A 20,863-nucleotide genomic window follows, 5' to 3' on the forward strand; every position below is an offset into this window, starting at 1 on the left:
CTCCCTTTCTTTCCGTTATATCTTTTTTTCTTTCTTATTCTCAGCACATGACCACACGCTATAGAAACCAGCTGCTGGTGCTCAACTGCTGTATGGACGTGTGAACGAGAGAGGTGGAAGCCAGACAGGAGAGAGAGAGAGAGAGAGAGAGAGAGAGAGAGAGAGAGAGAGAGAGAGAGAGAGAGAGAGAGAGAGAGAGAGAGAGAGAGAGAGAGAGAGAGAGAGAGAGAGAGAGAGAGAGAGAGAGAGAGAGAGAGAGAGAGAGAGAGAGAGAGAGAGAGAGAGAGAGAGAGAGAGAGAGAGAGAGAGATTGGCAGAGGGAGCTAGAAAGAGAGAGAGAGCGCGCGAAAAGGGAGGGAGAACGGGAGAACGGGAGAAACGGGGAGAACGGGAGCGCAGAACACAAACCACGCCGCGCCTCCGAACGCAGCGCACCGCCAGCGGACCGCGCGCTCGTCCAGTGAGCTCGAGTGGATCTTACCATTACAGACGCATCCGCAGCGCCTCCGTCTGCACAGCCTGTCGCGGGGTCTATTTTTTGGGTTCAAATTATTTCAGTTTAACAGTACTCCACTCCTCCCTCCGTTATACCCCTTTTCTGTTTGATTTCCTCCTCTCCTCCTACCGCTCCTTCCTCTCCTCCTCCTCCTCCTCCTCCGAGAGCATCCTCCTCCCAGCTGTGTTTAGCCTCACCTTCCCTGCCCGTTCTCCCCTCGCTCTATCCCGGCTAACTTTTCCACCCTACTCCATCCCACACAAACCTCCTCCATTGCTCAAAAAAAAGAAACTACCACCAACACAACCCTGCTCCTGGGAACTCGGACGCGTTCTTCACCGTTCTTCTTCTCTTTTTCTATCGCGGCGGTCTCATCTAGGATCGGGCGGAACCCCCCGTTCCCGGGCCAGCACAGGACGGCACTTCATGGGGCACACATTCTCGCGCGGAAAATGCTCCTCTCTCCGTCTCTAGTCGTCACCCCGTTGCTGGAACTGCCCGCGTCGGGATCGCAATCGGAGTTGACAGTGCACGACTACGTCTTATTCTCCCTCTCCTTCTTCTCCTCCGCCTCCACCTCTTCCTCGTCCTTTTCCCGCCTGGCCCGGCTGTCCTGCCGTCGGGGCCAGTGAGCCATGGGTCTGCTCACGGCGGCGGAGTCTCCCCCCCGGGAGCCTCGCGCGCTGCGGCGGTGGCGGCGGACGGCGGGGAGCTGGGTGTGGATCACCCTGGTCTCCGTCCTCGCCAGTTTACCTGTGGAGCAGCTGTGCGCATTCCCGTCCTCCCTGAGCGACTGCCAGACGCCCACCGGCTGGAACTGTTCCGGTGAGTGTCCCCCTCGATCACACACAGTTTTTTTCTTATTCTTTGAATAGCTTTATTTGGGTTATTTATTAGTTGTGTGATTTGGTGATCAGTGGAGTGAGACCGTTTGACTGTAGCGCCTGTCACACATCCGGAGAGTCACCAGGATCCAGGATCAAAACAACCAACATGTGATCTGAAACAGATCAGCCTCTATCATGTGGACGACTGGGAATTCAGTTTTTTCAAGGGCATTTATGGAGCGTCCAAGCTGCGTTAGTTTGCAACAGACCTCGGGTGTGTGCATACTTGTATACTGCATCTCCTTATAACCCCCCCCACACACACACACACACACACACACACACACACACACACACACACACACACACACACACACACACACACACACACACACACACACACACACACGCGCACATACACACACAAAAACAAGGGTTTGTATGATTATAAATGCTTTCAACAACAAACAAGTGTGTGTGTGTGTGTGTGTGTGTGTGTGTGTGTGTGTGTGTGTGTGTGTGTGTGTGTGTGTGTGTGTGTGTGTGTGTGTGTGTGTGTGTGTGTTTGTGTGTGCGTGTGTGCGTGTGTGCGTGTGTGTGTGATAAGGAATGGCAGTCGTATAAATATATAGCCTATAGGTATATTTTGGGACATAATCCCTCTATAGGGAATTAATTCTGTATATTAGCTCGACAGATGAGAGATACAGTCTGGTTTGACTCAATTTGACAGTGAAATAGACCAGCAGGGTTTAATGAATTGGAACATATGAGGCACTCAGCAGCCATGAGCCATGGTGCTAAATATACATTAAGAGTCGCCAATGTTTTCTGTCAATGTCCAAAGAAATATTCTCTGCTCACTAGATTGAGGGTATATTTTACCCTCAAACTAGTGAGCAGAGAGCATTTCTCTGCTGATTTCAGTTGAAGCTGGACGTATTGACAATGTTCTCCATGTAGTTAGAACATGCCAAAAGATGCAGATCCACTCCTTTTGTGCGATTCCTCAATACTAATTGCAGCTGAACGAAGCACCAGAACGAGTGGTTATCCTCTAAACATTTCAACGCGCCACAAAGGTGGTGGTGGAGGTTAATTGTTTTAATTAAGGACTCGGAGCGTAGATTAAGACGCTGGCCCCTATGTGTCTTAAGGTCGCTGTGCTTTTTTATTTGTTCTCCCCGGTATCAATTTACTCGTTTATTTATGGGTCGCTGTAGAATAAACGTATTTATTCTCCTCCCTTCCAAAGCCATATAAAAAGACCCGGGCCCTGTTGTAAAGAGCTGACGTGCGCGTCTAAATCATCGCCCGGTGCCGCCGTGGATTTCCCCTGTCGCTTGTCTACCGTCTGTAGGCCTCACCCTAAAATAGCGACGTGCGGATCCTCTGCTGTGAGGGAAGGCAGGCGTTTAGATATTGTCAAACATTACACAATGTGCGTACATCTCTAATTTTTCAAAAGGTCAGTATGACTTCCTCTTAAGTCTACCTGGGTGCGCAACATTCCTCAGCCCATTGAACACCAGCACCCTTCAGTGTTGATGGATGGTTCGCTGCAAAGCCTCAAGTGGTTATTTCAGAAGATTCATGAAAGCATTTATAATCATACATTATCTTGGATCATATCAATATAATGGAGGACATGAGAAAAGATGTATAGAAAAAGTATATTACAGGAAGACACACATTCATGCAAGCACACACCCACCCACACCCATACACGCACGCGCACACACACACACACACACACACACACACACACACACACACACACACACACACACACACACACACACACACACACACACACACACACACACACACACACACACACACACACAGACACACATGAACACACACATACATCCAAACATGTCCCTATACATAATACTCTCATGATTTAAGATGAACATTTGACAAACTGGTTTGTTAATGGGCCATGTCACAGCGAGTGACCTCATCCCAAGCCCCGTTCTCTGAATCACTCTACATGACAGCTTGACGGACAGCAGGAGGGCATTCATGGTATAGTTGGTATAATGATAATGTAACACACGCACTCATTTCATTTCTTGTTATTATTGCGTCGTTTCCCTTGTTCAGTATTTTCCATTGCAGTTTGATTGCAATCACTGCTGTAGATAAATGGTTATACGTCATTCCACGGCATGTAACAGATGTTGGTAATACTGTCATTGTGTTATTGGTTGGTATTGGCTGAGAGAGTAGTGGCAGAAGTGAGGGATGGAACGTGGTTGGACAGAGGGCATTGGCATTGGATTCTTTGGGCTCCAGAAACTGAGCTTCAAATGAGACATTGTTTTCAGTTGGACCACATGAGACTAATATGACTACTGTTTGAAATTTTGAGTACTGCTTTAAGCAGGACCTGTTCGTATGGGTTCACAGGGTTGACAACGTGTGCACGAGCTGAGGAATTAAATAAATAACTAACCTGAACCAGACATCATGCATACTTGTGGTAATCCATAGAAACTTTGCACGTCATAACACTGTTTAAATCGGTTTTGGAATCAACCATTCCACCCTTTTTAACTGTTCTTCTTTGACACAACAACTGCCCTTTCATTACACAATCAAAAACTTGTTTGAGCCTTTATGTCTTGTTTGATGCAGTAACTATTGTCAAACATGTCAATGATCAGTGATGGTTTATGTTTGATTATTTGTCATAAGCAAGCATTCTGGTTGAATTGTGATGATGGTAGGTCAAAGACAGTCAAAATAGTTGACCGTTGATGATTGTTTAGGCCAACACCAACCACAATCAAATTAGCAGACAGTAAATACGCATTTTAATAGATGCGTAAATGTAATGCTTTGACCCGAAAGGCTTGCATTTTAGAGCACAATCATTAAAGGTTGGGTATGGAATTCGCTTTTTTGGCCATTTTTGCAGAATTACTTGAAATCCTTATCATAACCCACTTACAGCCACTGAGTTAGAAGTACTGACATGAAAATTAAACAAGTCAATCATCTGTGGAACAGGCAGGGCTCGAAAAACTCCAGCCAATGATTTCCAGAGCCACCGAGTTGCATTGGACAGTAAGTACGTCAATCAAACGGTCGTACTGCACTCCCCCTCCCCCGCGCCCCGCACGTGACCCCTTTGTGCAGTACTCGTGACCCAGAGCAAGCTCCTGTTTGTTGTTATCCTGTGGTAGCTACTGGAACTAGTTAATCCACATTTGGACCTAGCAGTAGAAGACAATTTCCATGGCAGACAAGACGCCACCATCCCCATGTTGTTTTTTTAATGTTGCCATGTTGTTTAACGAAAACCTACGCTAGCCTGGCTCGCTCTCGCGCATCTGTGTTCGCGCTCGTGCATGATTGCGCGTCCAGGTACTTGGAATGGGTGGAGTCAGAGTCAGCGTTGAAGGAGAGGGGGTAGGACCATTTGAGTTGTGTATTTTCAAAATCTGCTGGCGTTTCGCAAATCCCATACCCAACCTTTAAAATCTCCATTTAAAAAAAAGAAAGAGTAGAAAACCTGCTGGTTGGTGTGTAGTGTGTAGCAGAATAAATGAATGCATTGGACAGTTTTGATGTTTTGATCCGTAAATTACCCATGGTCAGAAAATTCATGCAACCCCAACTTCATACATTTTGTTTTGCAACTGGTATTATTAATTAAAACATTGTTTTAATGACATCTGTGTCTGTAGTTGAATAAACAGCTTTGTTCCATTATATCTTTATATACCAGTAAAGTGCTAAGTACTAGTTTTCTTATGGCTTCGAATCTATAGTTGGTATAAATCACAGTTGATATACAAGGGCCCTTTACATATCATCATTCTATAGAAAATGCATCATAAAATAACTGCAGCTTATAATTAATCTCCCACTACCCCATAAGAATATCAAGTGACACAAGGTTGGGTCCAGACCCAAAGTTTGGCAACACCCGGATTAATGACTGTGGGAAAGAAACTATTAACCAAGCAAGGTGCAACAACGCATTGCATTGTTGACATTTCCTGAACCAGCGTCACTAATAAGCTAATGTTAGCTGGGAAGTTAAATAGGAAAATGTAGTCCCGGCCTGCCAGTCTGGCGGCTCTCTAACAGTTTTCTTTCTTGTAAAGATAATGTTGCATTGATTTTGAGAGGTTGTTAAATGCCAAATCAATTTAGCTCTAGTAGTAATTAACTAAAGTTTTGTTGCTGCAGATATTTTCTAAAAGCTATAGCTTGCACAATGTTCCCATCCACACAAACTACTGAGCAGGCTAACATAAATGCAAATTTGACTCTTCAGAATATAATATTTTCTCTAAGTTAATTTAATGTGTATAGACCGCAGGACAATGTATGTTGTTTGACGTGATAAGTTGGATCTGCCTATAGGCCTAGGCATATAATAACCTATTGCTATGATTAATTCTGCTTATATACTCTGATGCCTAGCTTTTTCGCTGTCTCCTAGTTTTCTTTTTGATCAGAAAAAAACACAAACACCCATGTCTCATGTATGCCTATTAATATCATTGCATTTGCTCATTGGCTCAATCTTGAAGCAAGCAAATTTAATTCATCAAAACATTTTCTCTCAATTATTGGTTGAAACATATAAAGTATGTGTTAAAAACAGCAGAGAGAAGGACTGCCAATTGAGTGTCAAATAGAGAATGTACCAACTAACACGTCACGTTTCATTTTTTATTAAATTAAGGTAGATTCCGATAGCTTCCGTTTTCTACCTTGCCCAGATCAGTTGTTGATCAGTCCGACTCTGCTAGCTTCTAGCCGCTAGGGATATCAAAGATGGCTACTATCTATTCTGACGCTTGCGTTTCCCTGTTAGAGATATTGACAGCAACTGGTGCAGGCAACATATCATCTTATCAGTTTGAGTCGGTTTAGCTTAATACAGCTGATCAGATTTACCGTAAAAGGAAGTGGTTGGGGATATCAGAATAAGCCTTTTAGGATTTTAGTTCAATAGAAATTGTAGCTTTCAAGAAGTCAGAGAATGAGGGCGTACATATATTTTGGCAAAATCTTCAAAAATGACTGCCAAATGTTTCAAACTGTTCTAGAGTAAGTGCATAAACAGATTGTATGTCATTGTAATGGGGAATAAGTACTTTAAAGGAGAATTGACTTGAAATAGTGCCTCAGTGCCTCCAGGCCTTCATCATGGACAATATTGCTGTATAATGACATCCATAGGAACAGTTTTTGCATGAGCATATATCATTCATGTCCGTCACTTTTCTTCAGGACTTGTGTGAGTCTGTCATGTAGGAAGGCAATAGGCTTGATGAAGGAATCACCAGATTCGATGTTGATTCTGTAAATTAGTCATTCTCGCTATAATTGGTCTCCCTGGTGTTTTTCTTGTTTTCTGTGGATTTAAGGGGGCAAGTAGAACGTGGGCTACCGTGAATGTGAGCACAGTAAATAGTCATGTTCTTTTTTGGAGATCCAACCATCATTTTTGGCAACCCTTAGTAGCTCAAAGAGTTCAATTTCCATGTTCTCTGGAGGATTTTATGGGGGATGTGAACGTTCAGTATTCTGTGATGTATCTGTCGTTGCCCTATAACAAACCGCTCCCACATGTCTACACTTTTTATGATGATGTAATCTCTTTCAGATTCTCAAAATTCTCAGATTGTAATTTTGTATTATCAACTCTCATCAAAAAAGGCCTTCAGTACACTTTGGTCGGAAGAGAGAGTTAATAAATTTGACCAAATTAATATTGACCAAGTGATGCTTCTCCTTTAAAATGTACAAATTAAACATTTTATCCTACAAACCCACTTTGAACTAATGTTTCATGAACCCAAACCAAAACACACCCTCCATTCATGCCTTGCGGGGAAACAAGGCGCTTTCTCTGTGCTTTACTGCTCTGACTCCCATAGCTATTGTTAGTGCTGAAAGGCGGTGGTGGTGATGCCTCGATACGTGACGGGGGAACGAGTGGAGGGGAGGGGGGGTATGCAAAGCCCCTCGTAGGGTTGTAAATCCCATCAAGTGGAGTGAATTACCAGTAGTCCGTGGAGACTTCTGCACATCTGCCCGTGAGATTTGTCAGCACAGAATACTTCCCTTCATCGTCAGACTCAAAGGCAGGGGCTTAAAGTTGCACGGGGGGGGGGGGGGGGGGGAAGCAGAATTAAACAAGCGATAATCAAATAGGGATCAACGGTTGTTAATTGGATGCAGGCTGTATTGTAAGGCCGTTTGAAAAGGAGAGAAATTGTTTCATTATTCTCCTCTGATTTGAACACAGGCTGTGGCTCGACTTCCACAGACGGCTTTAGAGACTAAGTAACTGGAAATAGCTTGAAACACTTCCGATAACGTTGAAAGGAAAGAAGAACCATAATGAAGGCTGTGCACACATTATTTACCTCTGAGTGATTTGAAAGAAACATTGGCGTTACTAATTTAATAAAAAAATGAAATAAAAGTAAGACTGGAGCTATAAGATGGAGGTCAAGGAAGGATATCCCAGCGCTCGGGTTGTTCAGGGATCATTTTTAATTTACTCTCTTTAATTATTGATCGGCGCAAAGCTGGGAAAGCAGGCGCAGTTGCTGCTAGTGCCTCCTCCACGCGTTGTGAAAACTCCAGGTAGGGAAAGGAAGGAGCCGCATTTGGCCGACAAGCTGCCTACCTTCTTTCAGACGAGTAAGTGCCTCGCTTCGCCATCTTAATTGTCGGCGTATAAACATCACCTTTTGAATATTTCATGTTTGCCAGCTTGTTTTCGTTAATTATTCAGATGACTGTAATCTCCTCCTGGATGGGGATGGTTTGGGGGTGGAGGGCAGGAAGCAGAGGTGGCCTCTAACACAGAGCACAGCAGGGAGCAGGGGGGGGGGGGGGGGGGGGGGGGGGGGTAGCCGTGTTCAAATCGGTATATAGACTATTTAGGATGGTGCGTTTTGTGGTGCTGTCTGATATTTGAGATACGACATGACATCAGATTCATCCAATGGAGATGGTCTGCACAAAGGGGTTCTTAGCATGCAAATAAGATAATAATAATAATAATAATACATTTAATTTAGAGGCGCCTTTCAAGACACCCAAGGTCACCTTACAGAGCATATAGTCATCATTCAAAACGATGTAAAACAGACTAGGAATAAAAGGAAAACAGAGGTTAAACATGAAGAATAATAATAATTAATAACACTCAAGACGCCTAAAGTGAAGGGGGGACCTCACCACCACCACCAATAATAAGATGTCATGGGGTGACATTTAACGCATGGTTTATGCAACCAATACAAGTCACTCAGGTAAATTACTGTCGCATTATAAGACCCCCTACACTTTCTTCTTCTAGTGTGCCATAAAAAATAATCCAAATCAAACAAAGCCCTTGTATTTTCTCCATTGGTTCACTATGGAACTTCTGTATAGTATGTTACTGGGATGAATGGGCCAGCCAGGAACTGCAACCCTTTGCAAGGAAATGACAACCGAGCAGATTGTCTGAGAAGTTCCGAACCACTATTGGAAACACACAAGTTGAACACAACGGAAGAACACGAATCACAGCAAACTGTACCAACTCAACGGGTGGTTGACCCTCAGACTAAGTTGATCAATCAAAAGGAGAAGAATCATAAGAATTGATGATTATTCTCCTTGTTTTCTGTCCTCCTGCTGGCTGACTGGCTGTGTCTTTGAGGATCCCTCCATCGTTCAAGAGGGGAAACTGATATGGGATTTCTACTTCTTCTTGGCAAAGTGTGATTGGTGGGACCCCCCACTGTTCTCAGTGCTGATTGGTTGGAGGGGGCAGGACGGAGTGTAGCAACGCAGCCCTCTGTTCCACTCCCTCACACCTCCATGTGAAACCCTCCATTTCTAAATCACAGTGCTTCACATTTGTATCACTGTGAGAAGGTGAAATCCTCCCCCTTCTCACTGTCCCGCATTAGAGGAATTATTATTATTATTATTGTTATATTGTGTTTATATATTAGATTGGGCTGGTATAGAATTGGTCTTCCGTCCCGGTAGGGGGCAGTATGCTAAGGGAGCTTAGGATCAAAGTATCAGGGAATAGCCCAGGGGGGTGTTGATAGAAACAGCTGTTTTGTAAATATCTTTAGGTTCTGCACAGGGTGTGGGTATATATGTATTTGGTGATTGTTTGTTTAGTATCATGTTTATTTAGTATTCACACAATGTACTTTCTGTTCAGTTATGTTGGATTGTTAGCTTTAGGTAAATGTTCCCCCAGTTAATGGTCTGGCCCATATGGCCGTGATTGGTCCAATTACCATTTCCCTATTTAAGGGCCTTTTCATTTGGTGTTTGGGGCGGAAGGTGGTGCTGGCTTGGAGTGAGGCCAGTACGAGAAACGTATGTTATAGTATGCTATTTTATGTTATCTTAGTTTGGTTTGCTGACTGATGCAGTCATTTCCTTTTCATTTTGAACGTTGCTCTATTTTTGTGAATGTTTGGAGAGATTAAAACTTCACTTTTCTTAGTCGTCAGTCCATTGCCCTCATTTTTGCCCACACTCGCGATACCCAGTTGCCCGTATCCCAGATACGTGGGGAGACCACGCCGGTCCCTCACAATCACATATATTGTGGCCGTAACAGTGTGTAAAAAAAAAAAAAGTGCTACGAATGAAAAGCAGATGTGGATCTTTGTTTTGTTGATCGTGCTTTGCTTTTTAGTTCATGAAACCAAGGCCGTTTGAACTGATTGATAGCCTAGATGTTGACAGTTATAACTGTGCAATATGATATGTTCATGGTGGCATCTATTCCCTTAACGTTGATTGCAAATAGGCTAGTTTACATGCTTCATTTCAGAAATGCTATTATACATACCTGTTATTAAATAATGTTATTGTGATGTTAGTCTGCACTGTAAGTTTCATTATGGAGGAGTTTTAACAGGAATTGCATGCCTTTGTGGCTTTGTGTTAAGAAAAACCTAAGATACAATTGTGGATTGTGTGTGTGGTGGGTGGCTGATTCAAGCAGCCTCACCTGGCCCGAGGCAGACTGATTAGGCTCTGGGGCCCAGTAAGGCTGCACACCTGTTGTGCATTGAGCAATCAATGTGCACGGCTTGAGCCTGCCATCACCACACGCACTCAGGGAGATCCCCTCCATGGCAGGATGGATCACCATCTGTACGTATCATCATACTCTGAGCTATGAACCAGTTCCGACATCTGTGTCCTGGATCCGAGGGACCCCAGTAAAAAGCCAACGCCATTGCTACAGATATACATTCTCATTGTTCTACAATGGTTTGTAACCTAAATAATATTTGCGATCATGTTTATTTACAAACAATCAATAATAACGTCTGCTGACAATTTTACAGACACACAATCACCAATACAAACATGACCTCCGAGGCACCGCATGCAAATACTTAATACAGAAAGAGACAGAAGGCAATTGTTTCACATCCCACACACTTCCCAGAGCTACCATTTGTAAAATCAAATTTGCCAACTAATTTCTACAATGTAGCCGTACTAATCCCACAAACTCGCCCGTGAGTGTCCCACTATTACACAATTTTAATATATATTGCATTGTACCAAGATATTTATAAATCCTTTCATTTTCCACGTCGCCTTCATTATGCAAATACTTACCATTTGGCACCAAGTGGATATAAAATATTCATACTAGAAATGTCATCTTTGTATGACTGCAATTCAAGTGTGATGTTACTGCAATGATGAAATATGCAGATGTCCCTGTTCTTTAGTTCTCGTTATTAAGATTGATTCTAAAAATGGGTTCATTTACATTCATTGGTGCTATTATGTCGTTGTTTTCTTTGTTGAAAGTGTGTTCCAATATTGAAACCATGAACCTCGAAAAGATTTCAACTCATGCATCATGCTTTTTCACTAATGTTGTGATATTCTGAAAAGTAGGCATCATTACATATTTATTGCTGAGGTGATATATATTAAAATGTTCCCTAATGGTTTATTTATTATCCATACATTTTTGACTTATGTTAAAATACACGAGATATGTTTTTGCCATGAAACTTTCTCTCAAACTCTGAGAAACACTGAGGGTGCCATATTGAAAAAAGTTTTGTGGTTCTATATGTCGTGTCATGATATCCCTAAAGGTCATGCTATGATGGTGTCCATATCCATGTACCCTGATTGATGTAGCAGTTAAGTGAAATCCTGTATTGCCCAAAAGTGTCCCAAAAGGTTGTCCCATACGTATCGTCTCTCAGACCAAAAGGCAACTCGATATATCCAAATCCTAAAGAAAGAACTCTGCAGCAGAAAATAGCTTGGTCATTTCTCTCTCATTGAGAGACATCCGGAAAATACTTTGCTGCTTCAGTGCTCGTCTTCCAAAGATTCTACGAAGTGGATTGACTTGGGGGCGGGAGGAGAGGGGGCCACATGCATACCTGGTATGCCTATGGCGTCGCAGGAGATTAGTGACTACTAAGCTTTATGGTTAAAACAGATTTGTAAGGTCTCATGAAGGTCTTGTACACAGGGTTAGACAGCCTCATGACCCGTGGCCACGTGCCATTACTTAGTGTGCAACGATCTGCATTCTTCCACTGGGACACACGGTATCATTGGCCAAGGTTCAGAATCGCAGCAAGATCTAAAAATTGGGTCATAGGCGCAAAAACAATGGTGGGAACCACTGGAGGCTTGTGTTTGAAAAGGTGGTCAACATTGGAAGCCCTTAGGGGCCGTAAGCATGATTAAGCGCTATGCAAATACGAAGGGGCTTGATTATCTATAGCACTACACTAGCCATAGCTTCCTCCACACACTCCCACCAATACCTCAAGTCTCAGAGCACTCTGGAGGCCTCATAGTAGGGGCACTCTCTGGTACCCTCTCTGGTCTGAGTGCCTTGTTTCCAGCCTTGTAATCCAAGTGTTGAAACCTCTTACACCGCCGTTCCTGACTCTATGATTGCACACGGCAGCTCTTTCGCTCTCTTTTTTGCTCATTCAAGACGTGGTAAATGGCAGAACACTGGTATCTTGCTATGGATTCGTATTTATATATCTGGGGTGTGGGTGCAATCCATTTTTTTTTTGAGGAGATACAGAGAGAGAAGGATGATGTGTGCATTTGAATGTATTTTTTTTTTTAACTGCGGAAGAGACAAGTGTGTGTGTGTGAGAGTGAATCGGTGAGAGAGGAGACAGAGATAGAGACAAAGACCCAAACCCATTTCAGATCTTTACCCCTACCCTAATTTTTTCAATTGCCATTCGGTTTTTGACTCTCCCCTCGGAACAGAGATATTGGGGTTGTGGGGTCGTGAAATGTCTCCTGTGAAATGAGAGAACCCATCAAGACACTGCTACGTCAGCAGTAATCATCGACAGCATTGAGGTGGGCACGCAACGTTGTTTGTTGACAGACATTTTGAATCAAAGACGTCTCCCATCTTCTGTTGCGTGGGCTATAGGCATCCTTTTGCGGTTGTCAGTGGCAATTCAGCAAATTGTCTCCCTGCAACGGCAATAGTGGTACTATCAAAATTACATTTGCCATTTATCTGATGGAGATAGGAAAGCTTGAACGCTGGCGAATCGTTTACAACGTATACGTTTCACGCTGTCAAGCGATCAAACAAGTCATAAAATAAAAAGGCTTCATTACCGGGCCTTCATGACAGTGCAGCGGTGTGCTCTGTAGGCTAGCAACACGTGCTCCCACCCTGCCCGTCTGCACTGATATCAGGGTAGCAGTCACAAGCGCAGACACCTTGCTGCTGGACTTCGGGCATCATATGACATCCAGTGGGGGAAACACTTAATGCGATCAGAATGCTAGCGATTTCTTGTTGGTCTATAATACAATGAAAACCAAATTAAGATAAGATACCCCTACACTAGAATGCGCAAAATGGAGGGGTAGGGCTGATTGGTCGGAACAAGGGGTGAATTGGGATTGGGCCAAAGACTCTGTGTGTGTGTCTGTGTGTGTGTGTGTGTGTGTGTGTGTGTGTGTGTGTGTGTATGTGTGTGCTTGTGCTTCTCTATGTGAATGTGTTCCTGTGTGTGTCTGCTCGTGCTTCTCTATGTGTTGCTGTGTGTGTGTGTGTGTGTGTGTGTGTGTGTGTGTGTGTGTGTGTGTGTGTGTGTGTGTGTGTGTGTGTGTGTGTGTGTGTGTGTGTGTGTGTCTGTGTGTGTCTGTGTGTGTGTGGGTGTGTGTCCTCGTGCTTCTCTATGTGAATGTGTTCCTGTGTGTGTGTCTACTCGTGCTTCTCTATGTGTATGTGTTCCTGTGTGTGTGTGTCTACTCGTGCTTCTCTATGTGAATGTGTTCCTGTGTGTGTGTGTGTGTGTGTGTGTGTGTGTGTGTGTGTGTGTTTGTGTGTGTCTGCCCGTGCTTCTCTTTGTGAATATGTTCCTGTGTGTCTCCTCGTGCTGCTCTCTGTGTGTGTGGATGTTGGTGTGTGTGGGTGTGTGTGTGGGTGTGTGTGTGAGAGAGTTATTAGGCTTCATAAAGGCACTTCTGCAGGCGTTATCTCTTTGTTATTCAAAAAAGTCTGCATCATCAATTTTGTCCCTGCTTATTGGAGTAAGCAAAGAGTGAATTTTGATTATCTGTCAAATTTTTTGTTGATAGTTCTCTCAGGGGGTGAATGCCAACAACGTTAGGTGCTTCTGCTTTCACCTGATCCTTTATGCAAGGACAAAGCAATCCTATGCTTTGATCAATAAGCAATCAATAGGGAACTATTCTTCTGATAAGATAAGATAAGATGGTACAGCACTCACAGCAGAAAGTACAGGACTATACAAAAAAAACAGACAGTTGAGGTTGACATTATTAACAGTGTATGCTAAATTATTTAAATTAAACATTGTTGACCATTTTATACAAGTGTCGAAAGTGTCTGGATGACTAAGTGTCCAGTAAATGCTACATTATTGAAGCTATAGATTCTAAACAAAAACTAAAGTGAGTTGATTAGTTTGGGATTCCTCCTCAAAGTGATAATACATCACTTTAAGCCAGCTCCTGAAGAAGCCCTGAGTCATAATGCATTTGATAATGGACCAGAGACTTAGCTTCACTCTCAGTCAACAACGTATCGCAATGAAGGGAGAAGGGTCTAGAAGGGCTTTGTGTTAATGTACAAGCTATATTTGAGTTACTCGACACGTTATATCCACATGGTCTTTCTGCTGGATCACTGTTGAAAGATTTCAGTTTATTCCGGATTAAGTGCTATTAGAGCCGCTTTTACACATTGTTCCCGGTAAATTACTTCGATAACATTGCAGGCACTGCTAGTGATTTCAACAATTGCCACATGCAGCTATGTGCAGGAACATTTCCGTATTTCGCCCGTTCAAACGTGACATAGCAATGCAGGAATTTGGGCCACAGGACAGTCCAGAAGATGATGGTAATGCCACACTTGTGGATGCCAGCCGCTCACTCATTTTGGAACCTATTCCGTTTCCAAACAACAAAATAAGCTGTATAGAATGAAATTGTTATTTGATCACCCAAAAGCATTGACTCATTAAAGGTTGTACCAGTGATGTTGGGTGGCGTCACTCCTGTTGGTATTTGAAGGGAGATCCCAAAGAAACAGAGCCAGCTCTCCCCTCCCTTCCGTGCTTCGTGCATCCAGTAAAAACTATCATGATCGCAGCGCAAAACCCCACATCAGCCACCCCTTGTGGTGATTGGTTGGAATACTATTTATTTTGGTTTTGAGTGGTTGGTAGTACCATTTGTTTTTGTGTACGATCTCCGAGCATAGGCTGCCTACAGAGACCCGCTTTTTTTGACAGCCTGCTTATGGGGCGGGCAGCTAGAAGATCGTGAGGAAAAATCGGATGAATGTGTTAATATTTGTTTCGGCCTAGAATCGCTGTTACAACCTTTAAGACGACAGCCGCAGCTTCAAATTTGTCCTCTGCGGAATCTTGAGATCGGTTCGCTTTCTCTAGATTAAAGCGTCTTATGTCAGAAGATGAGACCCTTTCCATGCCTCTACCGTCAATGTGACTGCTTTCATTCACAACACAGTGATCCGGAATTGTTTCAAGGCCTTGAGCAGGAAAATGGCCGGTGCAGATTTCCAAGAATATCGATTCCTTTTCCCATTCACACTTGACTCCAACCAGGAAATCTTCCTGAACATTGCAGGGCATGACTTCATGTGGGAAAGGGGTTTATTTTAAATGTTTCTGTTGTTATTGCCGGTTTTATATGTGGCACATTGGACACCATAACAAAAGTCCAGCAAATGCATTAGGAACTATTTAATCATGTGTTTATTAATTTGACCGTTAAACTCATTATTAATTCATTATTATTTAGTTGAATAATTCTTATCTACTAAGGTGAATTAAAAATACATGACATCACTTATTCACTCGTAAAACATTCATTGATATTTCTTCATAAATACTGGTACTCTGGAACATAGATAGGCACACATATGAATCATAAATATGTTCTCAGCAGTAAGAAGATTTCCAGCAAAACTCTGTGGTTATAGGTGTACGTGTACGTGTGTACGTGCGTGCATCTTCATTTGTTGCATGCACTTGTATGATTATGCAAAGGCCACACACTTCCGTATATGTCTGGCCCTTTTCGTCTTTCATTGAGCCAGATAGTATCTGTCAAGCAAAGTAAAAAGTATTTACAAGGATTTAAAACGCTTACTCATCCATAATGTTCCCGCTTGGCTTCACTCAAAATCTAATTTAAGCAAACCTTTCGAAGTTATGGGTCCCTCTTTATGCTCCGATAAGCCCTCTACCAACTGCCAAGCCCTTCCAAAGCTGATCTCTGAAGCTATAATTAAAGCCGTTGTCATAATAAAAAAAATATAGAGACATTGTTTGCTTTAAGTAAAATACAATAATTAGGGAATGAAAGTAAACAGTTGTTAAGTAGGTCGTCGGATTCGCCCTTGGTTAGATTGAACACCTCCTATGAGTCTTAAGTGCAGTGTTTATTTAAAGAATTTACAATAATTTGACTCGGATATGTAAAATATAGTATTCATGAACTGCTTAGCCATGAGTCTCGTCGGGGAACAGTTTCCACTCCACTGACATTCCGTCAAGTATATTCAATACTTTTATATCTAGTATGTTACAGGTCACTAGCCGCCCTTTAATATGTAAATATTTCTCATTGTTTCCCCTTCAATTATATCCTGTCTCACTGGCGACCATGGGTTTCAACGGAAACAACTTTGGGACTGACATGTGTGCCATGGGTTCCCTTGTCTTACAGGTTTCGATGATCGGGACACAGACCTGTTCTTGTGCGACACAAACACGTGCAAGTTCGACGGAGAGTGCCTCCGCATCGGTGACACCGTCACGTGTATCTGTGATTTCAAGGTAAGACCTCTGCGCCTCTGAACATGTTGCTTATGTTGTTTCACGTTTTCATTGGTATGCATTGATTGTGGCTCTCCATTGACCTCGCTCTCCTTCTTGTTAGCTTCCATTGCCTCTATCGACCCAGTGCTTTTAATTCTAGGTTTTCTAACAAATTGTTTTTATATTGTGCTTCTCAAAGCACTTTACAAAGGTTGGAGTTACAGTAAACAAAGTGTATTCTTCTTATTATAATGTTGCGTGATGAAATGTCCCTCAGCGTCTGCCCTCTTCAACTCAACTCCTTCAACCAAGTTGTTTGTGAATGGGAATCTCAGGGAGAGGGTAAAATGTATATAACACATCCAAGCAGGCCTCTCACAGGATATGCTACCCTTGAGTCAAACTAATCGTTACGTGGTGTCAAATAGTAATGTGAGGAATAACCCGATAGATGCCCCATCTACAAGACGGACGACTCTATCGAACACGTTGGATTCATTGCAATGAGACCCGCGGGGAGGCCGTGCGAGACGCATCGCTGCCTTTATAGCGGCGGTTTGGTGAAATCGCTGCCACCGTGCTCTTGTCACCTGCACTCAATGGTTATTACCGCTGTTGTCGGGGAGAGAGTGGAAGATCGAGAGGGTTATCATTAGGGGCATAAATATTGGGAAACCATGCTATTCTTGATAATCGCTCGTACTTAACATGATGGGCGCTGCTGCGCCTTAATGAGAAACTTGCACCAGTCAATCCGGTATTGATTTGGGTGTTACTTTTGGACCATTCCTTTTCACTGGGGGGAGCGGGGGGAAGTCCAGAGATGGCGGTCCAGTCCATTGCGAGTTCTGCCAGGGGTTTCTTTATCGGCGTGTTATCATGGGGCCCTGCCTCGCCTTCGCACAATGTGTTGCCAGGCGGTTTTATCTCGTATTCCGTGGCGGGCCTGAAAGTGAATATTAGCGGTAGCTTGTAGATAAATGACATCATAGCTTCATCCCTCATGGATATGATCTTGTGCTGATATTAGTGTGTGTGTGTGTGGGGTGGGGGTGTTTGTGTTTGCGTGCGTGTGTTCCTGGGTGAGGCCCTGGTCATACTGCAATATCTTAATACTCTAGCTTTCAGCTTGACTGAACCACGCTTCTTCCTCTCTTCCAATGTTTTTCTGTCTGGGTCTGTGTGTGTGAGAGACTCCTGCCGTCAATGTCCTGATTTCATTAGCGCGGTACTTACTCAAGTATCGGATATCCTCCTATTAGTTCTGCGTAGCACACCAGCATCATATTGCTGCTAATTTTAGCTGGCCCACTTTTTGATGCCTGTAGTTCCTGAACAAGCTCCATCCCAAGCCCATAGTAAATAAATAAACACACGTTTTTATGCTAATTTGCAAATTAGTATTTTTTTTTCTGTGTGATCATGTCATGACTAAACAACCTACGCATTACATGGTGGAAGTCCGTTCTCACACCAACACCATGGTGGGAGATTGAAACATATGAATTCAGATACTTAATCACAGGCAGACTAACTCAGTAAACACATACAGTATGTGCAAACAGCAGGGATGAGTCAAATAATTGCATTTTTCTATACACACTATTAACTCATTTAGGGGAAGCCTTTATCGCCAGCCTTTTCTTTTGCATATTTATATGACTAAGGAAATGGTCGGTGCTTGGGAGTCAAACACTCTTCCCCACCGCCCACCCTGCCCTGCTTATTAAGCGATTTGGAGCACAGATAATGAAAAACTCATTCATATTCACCCATGCACACACGCGACCACAGTGATGTCACCCATGCAACAACCAGTGGAACGGTGACGTCTCTCGCTCAAGGGCACCCCGTCCCCCCCTTAAGCCAGTCGAAGCCAGGGATCAAACCAGCAACAGGACGACCTACTCTTTCCTCATCCCCCTCTCTCTGTCTCCCCCCCCCCCCCCCCTCTCTCTCTCTCTTGCTCCCCCACTCTCTCCCCCACCTCTCCCCCTCCTCCCCCTCTCTCTCCCCCTCCTTTCCCTCCCTCAGCCACTGCCCCAGCTTGATCCCACAGAATCAATGCAAGCATTTTAGTCAAGATGCGGAAATTCAGCAGTGACAGAGGTCGGCTTCACCTTAAATAGCATCTCTTGGAAAGAGCCACTGATCCCATGGGCCCCTATCAGTAGTCTGGTCTTGGCCAAAAGGGCCATGTCACTGTTTGCAGATAATGTTTGCTGGCATTAATTGCCGGCCGTCTCTGGCTGGTAACATGGTTATGGGAATGGGCTGGTTACAGAGTGCACTTTGGTTCTGACGGCTCTTCTAAGCAGCAGAATGAATCGTCTGCAGTTCTCATAATGGCATTGGGAGTTATTGCCCTCGGAGCTATGTCCGTGGTGCTCTTGTCACTTGTTGTTAGCATTGCGGGAACGCTGATTTGGTCAAAATGGATGGGTGGAATTATACGTTGCACAACAAAGACTGTCCTATAAGAAATAAATGTTATATGATTCATAACATACCTAAAACGTAATAACCCGAGAGATAATTGACGTGATTCTCTTTGGCCAGTTTCCGTTCCTTTCATGCCTGCTTGAAGTGGAAATTGTGTGTTTAAAATGTCAGCCTTGTCAAAGACATCACACCGGGGATCGACAATAAGATTTTCTGAATCTGGTCATCCAGCAAGTGGTTTCAAATGGTAGTGAACGAGAATAGAATTTAGAGGCACCAATGAGAACCATATAACAGCCAGAGTTCTCCATTCACCCTGGCAGGCCTGAGGAGTTTGTCCCACACCAGAGCCAGTTCTCTAATAATGTAAATCGGTGTCCCCTTGGTAAAATTCAATTCAAAATGCAAACTGTAGCTCAGAGTACATTTCATTTGCTGGAAAGTCACAAAATTCAACGTCTAATACTGAATCATTAGCCAGTGATGAAGGAGAGTGTAATGGCTAGGCTGTTACGGCTCCTAGCCAAAAGGCTGTGATCCCCGATGGGCACGGCCTACCTAGTACTTCCCTGTTAAAACTCAAGGGTCCTTATCCCCCTTCCTGCACCATAATGACATTCTTATTAGAATTCACCGTAAGTTGCTTACGATAAAAAGCCTCTGCTGAATTTCTAAATAGTGATACAGGCTACTCTCACTGCCACTCCCAATGCATCAAAGTAAGGTGAACGACTTTCACTTTTTCAACTTGGAAGTGCATTACAACTACACAACTAAATGAAGGCTTACTTAAGGCTTACTATAGACAGCGTTTGTGTCAATTCCCATTTAATCTAGAGTAGTGGTTTTTGGAGAACATAGTATATTGTATGTTACGGCCTGGTTTTAAAATGCAGTTTAATGATTGCAGGGTGAAGGATGTTTTCAACATTTCCATACAGTGTGCTCCCTGCTGTGTGTTTGATCTTTATACTGTATTCCCTCTTAATGCCTGACCTTAGAGCAGTTTCTCTCTCGTTCTCTCTCTCTCTCTCTCTCTCTCTCTCTCTCTCTCTCTCTCTCTCTCTCCTCTCTCTCTCTCTCTCTCTCTCTCTCTCTCTCTCTCTCTCTCTCTCTCTCTCTCTCTCTTTCCAAAATGATGATGGCTCTCTGCACATCAAAGAAGGGCGAGAGCTAATGCGGGTATTGTGGGAGGGGTACGATACATTATTCCTATAGCACTCCGCAGGAAATGAAAACGTCATCGGAAATGAAAACGTCTCAAAGACAATGCGATCAGCCTCGGTTTCATCCCCCCTGAACCTCGTAGAGGTCTCTCACCCTCCAATCGGACAGAGTTCTTCCTCGCGACACAGCAACCTACCCCCTTCAGCAGCACATGTTTAGTGGACATCTTGGTATATGCTTTCTCCAAAGAGTTATTAAGAAACACGTTATTAGAAGAAGGTAGAAGTTAGGGCATAGGCCGTCGAACTCCCAGATAAAAAAAACAATGAATAAAAATGCAACGCCAAAATTTCTTTGAACCAATGAAGAATAGTGTCAGATTAGCGACTTCTTAATGTCTCACTCTCCTTAACTGTAGAAAAATATCTGTTATCTTCGGTCGGATGAGATATTGCAAATGAATGTTTTCATTTCCAAGGATCCTTTGCCTTTCCTAATCCTCTTTGCACATTTTTTCCTTCCATTCTGACAGATACCTCCACCTCTGTCTTTGACCTTCTTGTTGCATC

At 43.4% G+C, this 20,863-nt stretch overlaps 1 protein-coding gene across 1 annotated transcript in view; it reads left to right on the plus strand.

The window, feature by feature from the left end:
* The first annotated feature begins 293 nt into the window (after window positions 1-293).
* Window positions 294-20,863, plus strand: part of tmeff2a (transmembrane protein with EGF-like and two follistatin-like domains 2a) — a 73,887-nt gene continuing 53,317 nt past the window's right edge. Inside the window, exons 1-2 of the mRNA XM_060040404.1 lie at window positions 294-1,321; window positions 16,594-16,703. Coding sequence (XP_059896387.1) covers window positions 1,132-1,321; window positions 16,594-16,703 — 300 coding nt within the window. The 5' untranslated portion in view covers window positions 294-1,131. The remainder of the gene's footprint in view (window positions 1,322-16,593; window positions 16,704-20,863) is intronic.

Source organism: Gadus macrocephalus, chromosome 20, assembly GCF_031168955.1.
Source record: "Gadus macrocephalus chromosome 20, ASM3116895v1".
Taxonomy (NCBI): domain Eukaryota; kingdom Metazoa; phylum Chordata; class Actinopteri; order Gadiformes; family Gadidae; genus Gadus; species Gadus macrocephalus.